Below are 20,087 nucleotides of genomic sequence, written 5' to 3'. Positions count from 1 at the left end.
TAATAAGAAGAGGTCGAGGATGGGGAAGCAGAAAGAAAAAACTGCGAAGAGTAATATCAGGGATTTCGACCAAGGACCCAGGACCAGTAAAGCTAGGCCTCACCAGAGATATAGTACTCAACTTGAATGTTAAGACCTTTACTAACTTTCAGATCACTGTATTCTACAAGGGCCTCAAGAGATGACCTTGTTAGGTTGAGAGCACAAATTGCAGGTTTCTTTAGAATGATTCACCTGAAGCTTTTCTATGAGGATCAAGAGAGCATGGATGTCACTGATGTGAACACTTGTCTCAATAGAAAGTCAACATTTACTCCGCACACCCACCTAATGCCACCGAGAGTGATGGATTTTGAGGAAGCAGTGAGTGAGGGGATAGATAAATTAAAGACCCAGCAACACAGTAATTTTCACAATATCATGAAAAGGGAACAGCAAACGATCACTGAACTTGGAGCAGCATGAGACATTGTGATAAAGCAAGTAGGCATGGGGGAAACTGGGTTCAAGTGTTATCCTCCAGGTGGAGATGTACAGTAATGAGTTCCTGAAACTATTGAGTGTTGAAAGAAACTACAAGGAACTAAGGAAAGATCCTACAAGTGAAATATTGGAGGAAGTTACATTTCAGGTAGAAACAGGGTTGAAAATTGATGGATCACTGAGATGGAGGCCAAGTTTCTGTACCCCTAGAAGCCCAAGTCCATACTTCTACATCCTCCCAATAATGCACAAAGGGTTGTCCCCCCTCCCCCCGGGTACTCCAACTGTTTCAGGCATTGAATCGGTTCTTGAACCTCTCCCAAACTTCTGTGATTGGTTCTTTAGACCGATATTGAGAGGACACCAAGCGACATAAAGGATATAAAGAAACTACTAAATATTCTCTATGATTTGAGGTACAATGAAGACAAAGAATTACTAATTGGGATGGATGTGAACGCACTTTACACAAGTGTCCCACAAGAGGAGGCCCTGAAGGTAGTGGGCTCAATACTATCAGGAGTTCAGTGGGAGTCCCTGACACCAAGGAAATTCATAATTGACTTTGCCTACCTTGCCCTTAGAAGGAACTACTTCGAGTTTGAAGGCACTTTCACTCTACAAACCCATGGGACTTCTATGGAAAGTACACCTGCCACTAGTCTGACCTGCTTATGTTATGTTATATTAATTGTGAATTTCTAAAGCGCACGCTCACATGCAGGTCTCTTGGTGCTGAGATTAAAGATAGGAGAGATCAAAACAGGTCCAGTCTAATTATGGGCTTGAGTAAAAAGCCAATTCTTTAACATTTTTCTGAAGCACAGATAGTCTTCTTCAAGTTTCAGGGTTATGGGCAAAGAATTCCACAATTTCGGGCCCAATATAGAGAACCGTGACCCACCTGTACGTTTGCGTCTGAATCTAGGGACTGCAAGTAGATTCATATGCATAGATATTAAGGTGTGTGAGGGGAATAATTGAGGATTCTCAAAGATATATATTTGGATCCCATACCATGTATGGCTTTAAACAGGATGCATCCTGCTTTAAATAGGGAGCCAGTGAAGCTATTTAAGCAGCGGTCTAATATGACATCGTCTGTCTTGTTGGTATATAATCAAGCCTGTTTGATCTTCTGCAGACAATGTTTCAGATTTTGCGGGAGGCCAAGGTACAGCGCGTTTCCATAATCATTTTGGAAAGAATCAAAGCAATACTGATTTGGATGCTGCCCTCTTTGCTGAAAAATCGTCTTATCTTTCGCAGTTTCCGAAGTTGGGCAAACCAGACAGAAATAACAGAGCCGATCTGCGAGCTCATTGAGAGGTCCGAATCTATTTGTATGCCCAAGCGCTTAATCACAGGCTTAGGGTGAAGTGCCACCCCTAACATGGTCCTGCATTGGACCATTTGCAGGAGTCCAATGCAGGAGATTGTTTTTGGGAATAATGATTTCGTTTTTTTCAGAATTCAGTTTTAACTGGTTACTGTTCATCCAATTCTTGATGAACATCATTGAGTTCCTAAGAAATTCCTCTGATTTAGTAGATTCTTTAATGGTAAAAATTTGCATCATATTATCAGCATAATAGTAAATCTTAATCCCCATCTGTCGGAGTCTAGATATAAGTGGGCTTATATACACATTGAAGAGAATTGGGGAAAGAGAGGAGCCTTGCGGGACTCCACAACTCATATTTACAGTTTTGGACTTGAAGGGTGAAAGCCACACCGATTGCTTGCAGCCCTCTCAAAAAGATCTGAACCAACTCAAGGCAGTGCCTCTAAGACCAGCTGCAGAAATATGATACAGCAGTATTTCGTGGTTGATGGTTTCGAAGGCTGCAGACAGGTGCAAGAGGATCAAGGCCTGTGTGCAGTCCTCATCCACCTTACCTTTGAGATCATCCTTGACGGAGAGTATGACAGATTCGGTGGAATGTGATGGGCGAAAACCTGCCTGATGGGTGTCTAAAAAGTTTAGTTTCTTCTAAAAGGGAACTAAGAAAACTGGCTACATAAGTCTCCAATAATTTAGCAGGAAAAGGAAGGAGAGATATGGGGCTGTAGTTATCCAACTTATGAGGGTGAATACCTTGCTCTTTTTGCATCAGGATGACCTCTGCTTTTTTGAAGACTGACGGCACAATACCTTGGGTGAGAGAACGGTTCAAGAGATCCAGAAAGGTGTGTGGAAAAGCCAGATATATGTATTTTAATATATGGAGATATAGGCAAGATGGCCGTGGGATAGGTCGGGATGCGAGCTCCCGGCCGGGATCACTAACACACTGAAATTCCCACCGAACCCCCCACATCCACACTGCCAAAAGAATCAGGACTCACCGGAACAGATTAGGGGAAGAACAAAATTGACGGTGAGCCAGAAACGGAGGGAATTCAACATCCTGCGCCCGATGCCTCCTGGACGGCTCACGCTACTATTTGAGGTGATTGTCGCGACGATACCCTCCAAACGACCCCTGGACAGCCCTGATCTGGACCTGCGGGAGTTGCGAAACTGACAGTTAACCACACCAGGGCACGGGTGCTGGGAACCTGGATCGGAGTGCAATTCTCCGCTGGTTCTGCCCAGAATGCTGTCCCGAAAGAGAGATTGACTGACCCAACATGGCCGCTCTTGTTCCCCTCGCAGCTCTCCCGCACAACTACTAATATGCCCCACCAAGCACAGGAACAGCCAGCGGAGCAAATCCCGACTTCCTCCCACCATGACCATACCGGAGGGGACCTTTGAATAAAGACACCGGCAATGGACCTACAATTAACACTGTCTCGTAAGTTGAGACTGCCTGACCCTAAGATGGCCGACTCGGCCACCCCCCCCTGCAAATTTTTCTCCCTTGATAACGCACTAAACCAGACCCTATTCAATGTGATTGCTCCTTACAATCAATGTCCTGAACGACTAACAATTCACCTTTTATCCTACGGCCAGTTGGTACGGACCAGGACAGTTCCACCACCACTCAATTGCTGGATTGGCTTGACCCTGTGATGGCCACCACCCGGTAATTCCCAACTACTCGAAGCTACGCGAGTGACCCACAGTCCATCCAAATGAAGCGGGCCTCTTCTGCAGACTACGGACACCCCCCTCACTTGCACCACTGTGCTTCACTCATCAAAAGAATGCTGTCCTGGCTCAATAATCTCTGCCCCAGTGTTTAGACCTTATCTCAAGATAGCCACCCTCCCACTTTCCTTCTGGACTATAGAGAATCATGGGGCCAATTAAATTCGAACTTTTAAGGACTCATCCCCCTTGCTGGACTTCAAGATGGCCGCCTCAATGAGACCCTCTGCGATGCTCTTTCCTCTCCTGGTATAAAATCATTGCCATTGTTCGGACCTCGACAAGCCTTTCCGCGACCCTGTTCCCACTCACCCACCAGGACCTTTTCTTTGAGAACTTTCCCTTGACAGCTGAGACCTAGCCATTTGACTGATTCCCGGTGGAGCTACCTTGCGAGCTAAAGGGGAGATGGGCTATGGATTCCCTCCTTGACCATCACCTACCCAGCCAGTCTTTGGGCAAACCCTCCCGCGTCTCTCCTGACCTTATCTCCCTCCTCCCTCCTCCCCCTTCCCCTACCTCTCTCCACTCCACTCCACTCTTCTCCTCTTTCCAGCTACTGACCTTTGCCCTCACCTGTCCTTGCCCTTAGTCCCCACCCTGTTTATCTGTGAACAGTCCCTAGTCAATTGAGACCCAGCTATTTTGACTGATGGCCGATGGAGCTACCTTGTTTAGCTAAAGGGGAGACGGGCCGTGGATTCCCTTCTCAGCCGTCACCTACCCATTCGGTCTTTAGACAGACTTCCTTTGGTCTCTCCAGTCGTCTCTTCCATCATTCTCCCTCTTCACACTGCCCCTTTCCCCCCTCCACTATTTATGTCTCTCTGTTCTCTCCTCTCTCAATGTATTGCTTAATTTTTGGCGTAATGTGTAATTGTTATCATTTTCTGTTACATTGTGGAACCTAATGTAAAGAGCTCTGATACCTTTGGGTGTAGCCAGCGCTATATAAAACTCTTTAAATAAATAAATAAATAAATAAAATGGAAAGGGCATACCTCCTTGGGGGGAGCCTGATTTGACTTTGTTTACAAGTTCAGAAAAAAGTTCTCTGTTTAGGCAAGGAAAGGTTGTCAGAGAGGTAGTATTAAGATACATTATATTTATTTCCTTCACATGAGGTTGTCTCTCCCCATGGGTAGGCAAGATAGTATGGCTAACAGCTTGACTGCCCTCTTTTTGTTTATGGAAATTAAGTGCTTGACTTGGATGAAAGTGGTCTAACTCTACCAACTTAAGTTGAAGTTTAGGGTCATTCAATTGTCTGTCTTGTGGGGTCTAGTTTTTAGGTCCGCCAGTGAGTAGTAGACTTTTTGGCCATAGTGGCATGCCCTTGCCCTGTCCAGGCGCAGACAGATATGCAGGCAAGAATTTAAAGCCTGCGGCTGCATAATAGGCTCTGGCCCCCTCCCCGCTGATAGGCTAAGCTACTATTGCCTTATATGTCCACAATTTTGAGAGCAAGAACATAGTTTGTGATGATAATCCATATTGAGAGAAGATTAAATTATGGAAATGCTATATGGACAATGCTTTTATCATCTGGCAAGGCATCAAGGAAGAGGCGAGGAAGTTTGCATTGTGGTTAAATAATATGGATACATTCAGGGGCAGTTGCTCTTCATGGGCAGAAGAGTGTTGCCTCACTTGCTGCGAGCGCAGCGGTAACACAGAATAAGAAAAAGGCCATTACTATTTTATCATTCGATGTGCCACCGGCCGTAGCAAGTGGATGGTGTGGGCGGGAAAAATTCCTGCAGATTGCGGGATGCCATTGTCGGTGCTCAAGTACGCATGCCAGATTTGCTGGCTGCCTACAGCAGGCCAACCTGACAAATGCATACTTCAAAGTCAGCAATTCCAGCTCTGTAAAACATGGAAGGAATTGCAGGCACAGGCGCCAGCCTCAAAATGGCACTGTGTTAACCTGTTCCAACCAATCCTGGAGGTGCTCTGCAGCTCCAAGATTGGTTGGATTCACGGTGCACAAGGAGTAAAGTCCTTCTCTGTCCTTCCTGCTCCTTGTCACCACCAGGATCCGCACAGGGAGAGGAGCATCTGTTTGGAGTGCCTAGCGGCTGGCAGCATTTATGGTGTAAACCTCACCATTCATGAATGGTGCCAGCCACCACTGGATAAATACCTTAGATTTACATGAACGATGAATAAGAATAAATTGAACTATTTGGATTTAAGGATTCTTGCAGCTGACGAAGGTCTGAAAACAGAGGTCTACCTGAAACCTAATGATAGAAATAACGTTACGATTCAGTACTTTTCATCTGAGGTGCCTTCGAGAGTACCGGTCATTCTGCCTGTTTTTGCGATTGAGATGCAACTGTACTCAGAAAAGTGGTTATAAAAACTCGCTGAAGTATTAAAAGAGAAACTCAGAGATAGAGAATACCAATGAGGGTTATCACAAGAGCCGAGAGGAGAGCACAGAATAGAAACTGTGAGCAACTGCTCCAGATTACAGTGTGTGACCACATATAGACCTTTTTATCTAACAATGTGAAAAAATAGCAAATATTTATCTGAGTAAAGCAAGACCAAAATGACAAAAATCTAATCAGTAGAAGTTGAGATATGAATTACTACAGATGAAATGCACAAGCAGGTCTTAGAAGTCCATAGCGCTAAAACGTTACTACAGGTTGCACTAGATAGGGATGAATTCAAAGTTCAGACCAACCGAGATGGAGGGCAGGCAGGCTGTAGCACCCACGCAGGGCCCACTGAAAAAGTATATTTTCCGGAGCAGCATCAAGGACTCCCTACATCTGTTCCAATTCACGCAGTGCATCAGTTTCGATTGGCACCAAGGGTCCACTGCGGTAATTTTTGCAGAACACTGCTGCATAACCAATTTCCAAGGCCAGGACTGGAGGGGGCAACTCAGGGAAGGGTAGGACTCACAGATTGCAGAGTCCAGCAGCACCAGCAAGAAGTCTTTTGTGACCTTGAGACTTCAGAGAACAGGAGGCAAGCCAACAAGTCCTTGGAGAAACTTGGGTTCAAGGATGTAGACAGCGGTCCAGTTCCTCTCACTCCCAGGCAAGAAACAGCAGGCAGTAGACCAAATCAGCAATGCAGGTTGCAAAGCAGGCAGGAAATTGGTAGACTATGTTACAGGTCCGGTATTTATACCCACATATGACACTGCAGTGAGGGAGACATCATAGAGGCCTTTGAAGATAAGGTCCCCGCCTCTCCTGCCCTGGCTCCAGACTGACTGAAGGGGGTATGCAATTCTTGGTGTGGGGACAGGCACAGTGACAGGCACAGTCCTATTCAGGTACAAGTGTCCGCTCTTCCCTCTCAATCTACCTCATGCCTGGTGATGGGCCATGAGGATGCCAATGTCACACCCCTTCTCCCTTTGTGTGACTGTCTAGGGGAATGCACAAATCCCAGCTGTCACCCAACCCAGACGTGTATTCATAGACAGGCAGAGGTACAGAGTGATTAAAGTAAGATAATACCAACAAATTTTTAAAACTGGCATTTTCAGACTTACAATTTAAAATCTGACTTCACTGTAAGTTGTGATTTTAAATTGTCTAGAGACACCAAACCCCAAATCTCTATCTCTTCTCTATCAGACATTACACTTAAAATATGTTTTAACGAAATCCCAATTTTAACCTATGGGAGAGCTAGGCATTGCATTAGTGAAAAATGAATTTAGTAGTTTTTCACTACCAAGTCATGTTAAACTCAAAGTACAAGTCCCACCTTTCACAACATGTTATCCTGCCCATGGGGCTGCCTAGAGCCTAACTTAGGGATGATTTATATGAAAAAAAGGGAAGGCTTGGACCTGGCAAATAGGTTAACCTGCCAGGTTGAAATGGCAGTTTAAACTGCACAGTCTCTGCAGTGGCAGGCCTGGACCATGTTTAAAGGGATACTGAGTAGGTGACACAATCAGTGCTGCAGGCCCACTAGTAGCATTTAATTTACGGTCCTGGGCACATATAGTGCACTCTACTAGGGACTTATAAGTCAATTAAATATGCCAATTGTGGATAACCCAATGTTACCATGTTTTGAGTACAGAGTAGATGCCCTTTAGCACTAGTTATCAATAGTAAAGTGCCCAGAGTCTCAAAGCCAACAAAAACGAGGTCAGAAAAACAGGAGGAGAAAGGAAAAAAGTTTGGGTGTGACCTTGCAGAAAGGGCCAGGTCCAACACACCCCACCTCGAGCCTAAGGCCAGGGTAGACTATTTAATTTCTTGATGGATTTACCTGCTTAAGGCGATAGAACATGGAGAATGGCCCACTACTGCAGGGGCACTTGCCAATCCTACACCACTCTGGAACCAATTTGATCCTTCTCCCTATACTCTCGGGCCCACTGAACTGATCCATGGGAACCAATCTCCTCACCTGTGGTCCCCATCTGTGCAGCACCTAACCTGACTATGCTCACAGATGAATCTCAGTAGGCACACTGTACCACCATGGCCAACAGTGTGATGTAGCCCATACCACCCCTTGGGTATGACTCCTTTCCTCAACACAGGACAACAACTGAGGACACTGAGAGGTGCAGTGTCAAGAGCCAGGCCTCAGGCCATCCAGGGTTCCTAACCTTTGTTGTTTCTCATAGTGGGGGGCAGTAGCCCAGCTGATTGGCCCCCTTTTTGCCACCTCCTTCCTACCAGCCCAGGGGTGACATCCTGACACTCTTCCTTCAACCCAGGATCTATACCCTGTGGCGGTGCCTGGGAAGCCAGGACTTCCTGGGGAGTACCTCTACCCCCTCAAGAGAAACACACTCTGGGTTGGTTGTGCAAGAATGTGCCTGATTTGCCTGGTGTATGTCCCCAGCCCTCTGTCCCTGTGACAGTGCAAGGAGCTCCCCCAGGCCAGAAGTGGCCTCACCAGGAACAGTCTTGGGGTGTTCTGATCTCAGAACTGGGAACCCTTGACCCACGGGTCCTCTAACTCTGTACTGTTTCAACCTCCTGCCCCTCCATCTGGGCCTGCGTACCTTGAGTTGTTGAGTGGTATCCCCAGAAACACAAACTGGTAGAGTGCTTGTAGCAGCTGCCCCTCCTAGCTCTCCTGACACTTTGGGATTCCCACCAGTGGATGGCCTCCTGACACAGAAGAGATCCCTCTGCTTGTGCCTTCCCTGTGAGCATTACAAACACGAAGGCTAGAAATAGGGCATCCTGGGCTTCTGCCTACCCCCACCCCTTTCCCTATTCTTGGAGAGGACATGGGACCCTTTTCCCCCTACACTGGAACCTGTCTGGGTCACTGTTACCCTCCCCCTCACTCTGAATGGGAAAACGTGAGCCACCCTCCTTGGGATCACTCCCCTATGCCATCCCAGACACTCTGGTACTAACCCAGAGTCTGCCTCCTTTGCAAGCTCCCTGGGGTAAGAGAACTTACAATCCACCAGGTGTTTGCATAGCTCTGGAAAAAGTTGACTGAACATATGCTTTCTAGCTATCAAATTGTGCAGCTCCTCACCTTTGTTCACCAACCTGCGCGTTACCCATCCATCAAGGGGCCCTTCAAAAAGTGACCCGAAAAATCCCCCAGGACTGGTGAGATAGTTTCCTACAGTCCCTAAATCTCAGCCTACATTCTTCTGGAATGAAACCATTTCTCTTGCCAAGAGTCTCCATCTTGGTGGGTTACCTCAGCCTGTCTCTCCTACCTAGGGCCAGTAAGGAGTCTGGTGTAGTCTTACGGCTACCTTGAAGATGGGGAACCAGGTCTGAGTCTTGGCAACGATGCTCAACATCCTGGGATTCTGGGTAAATCACTTAATCGCCCCATGCCTAACAAAAAAAGAGAATGTGTCCATCTGCAACAAAACTGGTGCTCGAGTAAAGTGCTCTGATACCCGATGTCTCGGGTCTAGTTTGCGCTATATTAAACTCTAAAAAATAAAAAAATAAAAAAGGAGTCTCCTCTATTACCAGGTATAGGCCTCCATAAGACATCCCCCCAATCCTCTGTATGGATCCTGCTACTAGAGTGACCTCATATACCTCAAACCACCTGCCAGTGTCATCCCTTCCCTGAAGTTAGCCACTAGATCTCTGGTTGTGTGGACCTTTTGACCAGCACTGGACATGGTACTTTCGCTTCCACCACTGGATTCTACTTGCTTTGCTTTTAAGTCCGGTTCCTTTAGATTTAGTTTGTGGGTTCATAAGATCTTTCTTTCTTCCATGGCACTCTCAGTTGCCTCCATGGCAAGTTTTTTCTTGGCTAAGGCTCTCTCAGCCTCAGATCTTCTGCATCTGCAGCCAGTTAAGTCAGCTGCCGGTCCCTCTCTGTCCTTGAACTCCGCAGGGGATATGAGTGTGTCAGGAAACACTGCCCCCAGCATTAGATCCAGCAGAGGACTCCTCCCTCAGTGGGCACCCCTCTTCCCTATGGAGCCTCTGCAAAGTCATTTTCTTTCACCTCTTCTTCCATCTCAGACTCTTCCCTCTTCAGGTCCTCTGCTTCCTTCATCCAGCATGCTACCTCATAAGCATACAGGGCTTGCTGTACGTCCTGCTTAGAGGGCCTCTTTTTCACAGTCAGCCCCCCTCCTTGCAGAAGTCCTTCAACTCCCTCATGCTGTAGTAAATTATGCTGTTATGCTGGGAAATTACCATTTGATAGAAAAAAGGAGAAACATGTAATATTCTTAGATGAGGATAGTAGTGTACACCAAAATAGGGTAAGGTACTGCACGAAAACAAGTCCTATCCTCACCCCTGATCACCAATGTTAGAAATTGATGCTTCTGGTTGGCAGAGTATGCACCCTGTCCTGCTACAGGATCCATGCAGGGCCGGCTGAAAAGTATCCTGTATGGAGCAAGAGTTGGCATCGAGGACTCCCAGCATTGGTTCCCAATTAAGTAGTCGGGTCAATGCAACAGAGTCGAACCTCACAGATGGTGTAGAAGGATCAGTGCTATGTCGAAGTCGAGCCTCACAACGGAGTCTTCAGTTCAGCATTGCGCTGTGTTGGAACCTTGTGGTTGAGACTCACGCTGTCATAGAATTGGCTCTGCTTTGGAGGGCACTGCATTTGATCCGATTAGCGCAAAGAGATCACTGAGTTAATTTTTGCAGAAACTGCTGCAGAACCCACTTCTGAGGCCCAGGACTGGAGGAGGCACATCAGGCAAGGGAAGGACTCACAGATGGCAGGGTCCAGGAGCACCAGCAGAGTTGCAAGTAGGTTTTTGTGACCCTGAGCCGTCAGAGACCAAGATGCAAGCCAACAAGCCCTTGGAGAAACTTTGGTCCAAGGATGCAGAGAGTATGTTCACTTTCTCTCAGCCCGAAGCAAGAAGCAGTAGGCCAACACAGCAATGCAGGTAGCAAAGTGGGAGTCCCTCCTACAGCACAGCAATCAGCAGGCCAACACAGCAAACAGTTAGCAAAGTGGCAGTCCCTTATGCAGCACAGCAGGTCTTCTGCTATGCAAAATGTCCTTGGTTCCAGCAAGCTCCCATCTAGTGATGTCAGGGGTCCAGTATGTATAACAAAAATGTCTCATTGCAGATGGGGGACATCAGGAGGGCCCCTGCCTTTCGGGCCTTGGCTACAGACTAACAGCTCTTTGCAGCTCTTTGTGTGAGGGCAGGCACAGTCCTATTCAGGTGCCAGTGTCCGCTCCTACCTCCCAATCTACCTCAGAGAGGCCCATCTGGTAATGGGCCATCAGAATGAAAAAGTCATACCCGTTCTCCCTTTGTTTGCCAGTCTAAAGTGAATGCACAAAGCCCAGCTGTCACCCAACGCAGACATGAATTCAGAGACAGGCAGAGTCACAGTGTGGTTAATGTAAGAATATACCAACTTTCTAAAAGTGGCATCTTTAGACTAACAATTAACAATTCGACTTCACCATACATTGTGTTTTTAAATTGTGAGTCCAGAGACACCAAACTCCAAATCTGTATCTCTTTCTAAGTGGAAATACACTTAAAAGATGTTTTAAGGGAATCCCATTGTTAACTTATGGGAGAGATAGGCCTTGCAGACCAGGTTAAGGTCATGGTTAGTCGAGGTTCTGGCTCTGTTGAATTTTGTCAATGAAAAGGTGGTCACTGTATTGTTATGTATCCTATCTTGGTGCTATAAGTTAATTTTACCTTTACTCAATCAATCTTATGCTGAACCAGAGACATGGAGTCATCTGGTCATGAATTCCTTTATAATGTTCTTACATATTAGCCCTTCTTTTTTGCGTAAGTAATGTCACTCTTCCCAAATTCTAAGTCTGAATGACCTTGTGTATTCCCATTTTTGAATGTGAAAATAGAAGAACTGTATTCTACGATTTATAATTTAAAGTGAAATATAAAATTTGATACAGTATTAAACATCTTTTTCTTTTACCCTGCAGTCCTGCTACGAGTATATTCAGAATGAACAGTCAAAGTCCTCTCAAGTTCCTTGAACAGATATACTGGAATATTTCAAAGCCACGGGATGATCATTTTATCATATGACAATGATGTATAAGGTCGAAGAAGCAAAACACCTTTAAAATTCATCCCAGGCCATGAATACCCAACAATCAATTGTCATTGAAAATACTGCCGTCCATACCTATGCCATATCAATATCTTGAAATAACGCTATTCACAAAACCATAAACACGTTTTTTTAAGGGAAAAACACTACAACTACACTACTGATATTGAGACTTGCAATTATTAATATTATTAATGTTTTTCAGGGTATACTTGCTAATCTGCTCTCGGTGTAATAGGAGTAGAGGTTGGGCCAGGATGCCATGCATTCTACGTTGTACCTAAAAAGATTTTTCATTTGTTAAGTTATTTGCATACTACTTAATAACAACATTCAGGCCACTTCAAAGCACTACTTTTTGTTGCATGAATGGTGACCAAGGCACATGGAGATTAGACATTTTACTCAGGATTGCATAATATGATCAAATAGGAAAGCTGGATTAGAAATCCAGTGCCATATGTATCAAGATTAGTAACTGTGATGTTCAAATTTAAATTTTTATCAAATCACAATTTGAAAATCAGAATTCCTACTGTATTAAAGTTTTAAAGATTAATTAGCAATTTTTAGAGTGTTGCATAGCAACTTACCTCACGAATATTAATGAAGTTGGTTTCCATTTGCGACCCACTAGGAATTTGCACAATAACAGGGTCAGTAGACCACCATGTCTGTGACATGGTTTTTAATAAAGGAATCTATTTTTTTTTTTAATGCAGCCTGTTTCCTTAAAAGGAAAGAGCACCACATTTAAAAATTAAAGTTTCATTCTTTTTTGTTTAAGAAGACGCAGGGGTCCTGTGGGCCGCTGCTTCCTCTTAAGCAAACATTTCGGTTTACATTCACAAAGGGGAAAGGGTCTCTAGTTGATCCAGCTTTTCATACTGCCCTCAATGCCAGGAATATGGAATGCAGTGCAACTTAAAATGCTTTAGTGGGAGCTGGTCAAGGATAGCTGCCACTATTTTAATTTGAACGAGTGTGAATGGAGTGCAGGAGACAAGAGGTAAAGTGGGCTGTGGTGAATGACTATGACTTCTGGCTGTGCCTTGGAAGGCTTCATCACGCATGATAAATGCAAACATAACATCTAATAAACAAGCAGTGAATAAGACAGACTTCTGTATGGGGAGAATCTGAAAATCTACAAGCAACAAGACAGACAATTCACAAAGCTTTTCTCACATGGATAGGTCTTTTACCAGGGGTTTGACAAGGGATGATCAATGAGCAAATGAATCAAACATCCACATAATTGTAATTTTGTGTATTGATAAATATTTCAATTTTTCATCACACTTACCAACACTTCCAAGCTTAGCAGTGAGATAGCAACAGTGCCATCGGCCCTGATGCAAGCAAGAAAAATGAGCATCCCTTACCACAGACAGAAAGTAAAAAACAGAGACAACTGGGGCACAGTGAGCCCCTCATGTATCAGAGACCTGGTGGCAATGCACCTCTTGCACTAATGACAGCTACACAATGGTAGCTTACACTGGAAGTATCACAGCTTAAGAGTTGCACTATGTGTGAGAAAGAACACTGAAATCTCTCATTTTCAGGTGGGTGTGGCATGGAAATGTTTTTTTCATCAAAAGGAAAACATCATTTAGTAAATGGATGTAAAGAGCATACATTTGCAGTTGTAATTTCTGAAACTTCATGGTGAATTTACAGGTATGCCGTTGAACAGTCCAGCAGTGTGAAGGAGAGTGCCTGCGTACCTAGAGATTTACAACCTTTTTGTGAATTGGGCCAGATAATCACTTGAGAAGATATGCTGTATTTGCTGCATACAAAGTTGTGCTATGAAAAAAGCTTCAGGCATTGTCATCCTGAGTCATTCATGCCTTTTTGTAACCGCTGGTATATTTATCACAAATTGTGATAAAATTAACACGCACCGTTAAACCTTCATTTAAAGTAATAATGGCATTATCAAATGTTAACTTGGTTTTCATAAAACATTTGGAAATCCATGCTGCTAGTCTGCTAAACATACCCTTGTTATCAGAAAGAGTACAGTGCATCTAACAAGTAGTATGAGTAATTTAAAAATTGTTGACAAATAGAAACATTGGAAGCATCACTGAGAAAGCCAGTGTAATAGGTACCATTGCTCAGATTTTGACTAATGAGGTAATAGCGCATTTCTGGGTCATGAACTCCATCTGTTACTGTACTATTTATAATATGGCCCAAAGATGGTAATGCTTATGTCTGCACAAAGTGGAATGACACCAGTAAGTTCAAGCTGCATTCTCTTTCTGTGTGGTCATGAACAGAGCACAACTGGCTGCACTGTACAGAAAACTGCTGATTTTCAGCCTTTATATAAATCTCTGTATGAACTAAAATGCACTAAAGACTTGTATATTTAAATGTGTATGAACATGCCAACATAACCTTTCTTTGTAAAACGAATTTAATATATTGATTATAATTATATTTTGCAAAGATTAATTGAGATGCAATATTTTGTGACTAGAACAATGTAAATTATTTTTTTCTGACATTTTATATGACGTACTGCAGCACAGAGATGAGAATTGTATATTTTGTAAATTGTGTATAATAATGTTGTGCTTGGAACTCACCAATTTTTGTAATTATTCTGTTTTCAAGTTGTCATGGATTCTCCTCACCTAAAACCAGTGAGCAGTGCTATGCACTTCAACAGAACAAAAACATAGACATCCAGTCGCCTTTTTGGTTTCAAAATCATACACAGTTTAGGCCTAGATATTTGAAGAATGGGATGTGCTTGTAGCACAATAATCGACGCCCTGTGCTATCTGTAGTTAATGAATTACTGTTTTTGGGGGACAGTATAAAGAAGGGTTGAGCACAAGGCAAATACTCCATAAACCAGCAACGGCACAGTCTTTTATTACTTTGGGGGTCATTCTGATGGCTCATTGGATGCGGTCAGCCGCCATCTGCTGCTGTGGTCAAACAGACGCATTACAATCGTGCAGTCATTGACAGCAGATGGAGGGGCATTCCGACACTTTCCGACGCGCTCAAAGTCGGACCGTCGAAGGGTCAGTGATCCCTATAAAAAGGGCGGTGCCTATTCAGGCCCCGCCATAGGGATTTCAATGTCCCTTTCTGTGTGCCCTTTCATGGTGGTTCACCTGCCATGAAAAGGCATGCAGAAAATGACTTTGGGGGGCCCTAGTACCCCCCCTTTCCCTGGCCCTATGGTGCTTCCAAAACATCCCCTCACTGTGTGGCAGGCACCGCGTGTTGCCTGCCATATGGTGCAGGGATGCTTTTAAAGTGTATATTTTCTATAGCGGTTTGTGCCACAGCCCACAGCGCAAGCCACAATAGAAAATATACACTTTGCAAACTCTGTGAAGGCGGTTGCATCGTAATAAAGGCAGGGGGATCGCTGACTACTTGTTGGGCAGTCCCTCTTCCGCTACAGTGCTGGTCAGACGAGAATCCGACCGGCATTGTAATGATTCCCTTTATTTATAAAAGAGTGCAGGTGTATAAGAAGGTAGTTCCAACCCAGGTTCGTGCTCCCAGACCATCTAATTGATATCAATTAATGGCATGGATGTAAGGATTTTTCCACTGTGAAGATAAGAAAAGGTAGATGCCTCGCAAAGGAAGGACTCACATTCCACTTGGGTCCAAAACAGCTTCAGTTCTTTATCCATCACCCTCTGGAAGATGTTGCACGCAGTTCACATGAATGCCAACATTTCCCAGTGCAACTATAAGACCACTTTCATACTTGGGTGGTCACAAAGCCTGGCTAATTTATTTGGCACTTCATTACAATCGGTCCATGCCCTCATTTGTAATGAAACTCAGTAATGATCAATGTGTGCTTTATAGTAGCCAAAAGGTGACACCAGGGTACTTTACAAAAAAAAACCATAAATTAGGTACAACTCATGATTGCAGTTTTAAAATACTTATTTATTGTAACCCTACCAGGAAAGCAAGACACAGCTTTATTGTGCCTTATATCCTGGTTTCAAGGTCAGGAATTCAAAGTTCTGGAACTGCCTAAGTAATCTGTGTGCAAATCAACTTGATTATTTTTTTATTTTCAGTTTTTTATGCATGTTTTTCTCTGGAGAACTTTAAGTGTGTTTTCATGTAAAAGTGTTTTAAAAGTTCATTAGGTAGGAGAGTTTGTAACTATAAATAAAAGAAGGCGAACAAGTTATTTTATGTTGATTTTTTCATTGGACACTCCCACCACCAAGAATATTGGTCTGCAAGGCAAATTAGCACGGGCTTACCAATGTATCTAATGCCTGCCTGCAAGCGACACTCACTTTAGTACCAGCCAAATATATTGAATGCAAATTTGAATACAACAATGTCATTACAACAAATAACGCATAAGAGAATGATGTCTTTGTAAAGCAGAATCTCATTTACAAGACATCACAGTCTCCGACAATGAGAACAGCAATGAAAGTTATGGGAATGAAGGCATTCTGCATCCATCTTATACCCAATGCTCATCTACACACAAGGCCAGTATAGGAATGGTTTAGCAGTCATTGGTCCCAAGAGAAGGGGGACTGGGAGAATCCAATACTTGTTTCCAGCGATTGAGTCACACATGGGCCATGGGAGCACATTTCAAACAGTTGACTGAAAAAGGTCACCTGTCTCCAAAGGAGGCAGTAAATCACAAAAGCTATCTAGAACTGATGACAGTATTTCTGGCACTAAAAACATTTCAGTCAGGTTCAAAATCAAACAGTGCAAATAATATTGGACAAGACAATAACAATATTCTATATACACAAACAATGGGGACCATTCTAATATGGCACTGGCAATACAAAAGATTTGCTCTCATAGTCCAGCCTGTTCTATGAGATCAAAATGTACAAACAGGTTACGTAAGCAGTTAATTAGAAATTTCACACAAATGGGAGTTAAATCAATCCGTCATGCCTCACATACGCACAGGTGTGGGAAGACCCAAGCACAGATCTAGTTGCAACAAAAGCAAGCAGAAAATGCTAGACCTTCACCTCTAAACAGACACACCTAAAATTGTTAGCACATGCACTGTTGAAATGGGATCTTTACATATGATTCACCCACATACTAGCCCTGCCAACGATTTTACAGAAATGCCAAGGATCATTATAAAGATAGTTCTAGTTGCACCAAAAATGGCTTGGAAAAAAAAGGTTCTCACAGGTGATGAACATGTCCAAAGGTGTGAGGTATTGAAGTTGCAAGTAACCATTATTGAAGTTAAAAGTAACCATGGCCATTCTCCCGAGGGTGGAGGAGATCTACCACCTGACTCCAAACCAATTGAAGCCAGCTGCATGAGTCAGGAACTGTTACAATTCCAACAATTACAGTTATTCTAAAGTTGCAAGAATGTTATAAAACAAAAAAGAAATTCATCCATTGAGAAATGCAGATGAAATGCACACAATGTAATAATGGGAGTTAGAAAAATAACTTAACATGACATAAGTCAGATGAGAAAGTAATTCTACAATTTATCATGTATCGGATGACATGCAAATTAAGTCATGCTTCATTAATGGTACTCTCATCGTTTTCCTAAAACCTGTCTTTGAACAGTTTCTTTAAGGACCAAAAAGGATATACCCACCATACAAAGTAGTTCTACCAAAGTGAAATCTAAATGTGGTTTTAGCACATCTTTTGATTTTAAAGCAGCCTTCTTCTTCAAAGTTTTGTTCACTAACCCTAACCCTAAGTAGAGTTAATTAAATTACAAGCATTCTCAATAGAAGGATAGAAAATCATCTTTTAAAAACAAAGTGGTGAAGCCAATCCACAATTCATACCCAACGTGGTTTCACAGTTTCATGTTAATGAAACTAACTGCCAACACTTTTCCAAAGGGCTTCAAAAAACATAGTGATGGATAGAATGCTTAATCTCAGCTACTGGAGATCACTCGGGCCGCATCCACACCTTTGTTTCTTGCCCACCATGCCACCTCAGTTTGGATCGGCCTTGACCCTGCTCCTCATGGGAATAGTCCAGCCCAAACTGCCAGACCAGGTCCTCCCTGAACTGGAGTACCAGCAATCCAGGACAGGTTTTCCCAAATAATCAGCTCATCAGCCAGGTATAGCTTCATTCCAGTGGCACAGTGAGTACAGGACCCAGGTTTGGGAATACCCATTACACACTAGGGCCACACGGTCCTAGGCTGCCTTTGTTCCAGTTCTGGGAGGATCTGGCCTGGCTGTTCAGGTTGATTATTCTGGTGAGGAGCAGGGTCAAGACTGATATGTATATGGCTGGGCTCAAGCTGAGAAGGCATGGTGGCTGAAAAACAATGGATTGGGTTGCAGCCCAAGCGATTGCCAGTGGCTGAGATAAATTCAAGTACTCCATTAATCACCTTGATGTTTTTTACGTTTGATGCCCCTAGTGCACTGTGTATGCCCAGACATGGCTCCTGGTCTCACTTTGCCACTGGAACCAAGGTATACCTAACAGAAGAGCCCTAACTAGGGCAACACCAGTCCTAGGTTGTGTTTGTTAAGGTTCAGGGAGGACCTTGCCAGCAGTTTGACCCGGACTGTTCCTATAAGGAGCAGAATCTGGACTGATTTCCATAGGCCTGGGTCCCCACTGAGGTTGTATGATGGGCGGAAAACAACGCGGGCTGAGCAATGGCCAGTGGCTGAGATTAGTTAAAGCATTTCATCCATCACCTTGTTGTTTTTGCATTTGGAGCACTTTTCCAAATCATTTTACTGTAGCTGAGAGCACTTTACACAACTAAGATGTAGGAAGGGCAATAATGTATTACTTACAGGAAACAAACGCCCCTCCAGTTTAGAACATTGAGGAACCAAATAGGTAGGCTGTGGGGTTTTAGGTTTAAACCTATAATAACTGATAAAACCCCACTGAAAGAAAAATAGCCCTGGCCGGTGAAAACATATAAACACTGAAAAAACACCTGGACAACCACAAACTAAATGCCATTCAAAGAAAGGAAAAAGAGAGTGAAAGTCATTTTTTTTCTTCCCAGAAGGGGTCAATACAATGTAACTTTGTTATACAAGTAGCAGTAAGAAAGACTGGCTAACATTATTCTGCTTGAGTTTTGTTCTTTAGGGATGCCACTTAAATATTGTTTCTTCTTCCTTTTACTTTTTCAGTTTTGTGGCCTTTGGTCTAAAGATGCAGGGTTTAGTTTCATGATTTAGGTCTAGTTTAATTATTTTATAAACTATAGAGAATCAGGAAATATCAAACTCATATTTGATATTTTGGCTGCATTTGATTCTTTTACCGATAGGTAAAATGGCTGGTTTCATAAAAATCTTTCCTAATATATGTCATCACATTTACCCACAGAGAATGGGTAAAAACCCTTAATAGACCATAGTTTCTAGTGGGTCAGTATTGATAGTAGGTGAATTGCCAACACCTCAGGCTTTAAACATTCAATGCAAGGTATAGTGACAAGTATATATATCACCAAGCATCTGGGATAGGGGTGAAAACATGACACCAGACTTTTGCAAAACATGGAACGCAGTGTCACTTGTAATGCTCTGCAAAAAAGGTTATTTCCAAGTGCAACAAAGATTGGAGTGATATTGTTTGTATTTGCAGTGATTCAGCTATGTATATAAAAAAGTTGTGTGATGACCTGTCACAATTGATACCCGAGCTGAAGTGATTCCCTGTAGTAGATCCTTGCCACTTGTTAGATGGTATGCTGAAAGCATCTTTACAATCTTAAGAGTTAATGAGGGATGCTATTGACTTTTTAGTCCATTCTGGTGCACTGGTTTCTAATGCACAGGAACTACAATGCAAATATTTATCATTTCGTGCTTTATGTGGCATCAAAGAAAGATGCGAAGTTAACAAAGGAGGGAGGTAGAGTAAAGAGGTAGGATTCTTACTCCACAGGCATAGATATATAAACAAGAGGAATCCTACTTACAGTGACTGAGGGAAGTGTTACCCACTAGAGT

At 43.5% G+C, this 20,087-nt stretch overlaps 1 protein-coding gene across 1 annotated transcript in view; it reads left to right on the top strand.

Moving 5' to 3' along the window:
• The window catches only part of ALS2CL (ALS2 C-terminal like), a 719,895-nt gene extending 703,600 nt beyond the window's left edge, over positions 1–16,295 (top strand). Inside the window, exon 28 of the mRNA XM_086941072.1 lies at positions 11,972–16,295. Within this exon, the coding sequence (XP_086797198.1) occupies positions 11,972–12,025 (54 nt within the window). The 3' untranslated portion in view covers positions 12,026–16,295. The remainder of the gene's footprint in view (positions 1–11,971) is intronic.
• Positions 16,296–20,087: the final 3,792 nt, after the last annotated feature.

The sequence above is a fragment of the Lissotriton vulgaris genome, chromosome 10 (assembly GCF_964263255.1).
Source record: "Lissotriton vulgaris chromosome 10, aLisVul1.2, whole genome shotgun sequence".
NCBI classification, from domain to species: domain Eukaryota; kingdom Metazoa; phylum Chordata; class Amphibia; order Caudata; family Salamandridae; genus Lissotriton; species Lissotriton vulgaris.
Note: the sequence above shows the minus strand (reverse complement) of the source record. Positions and strands in the feature narration are given on the sequence as shown.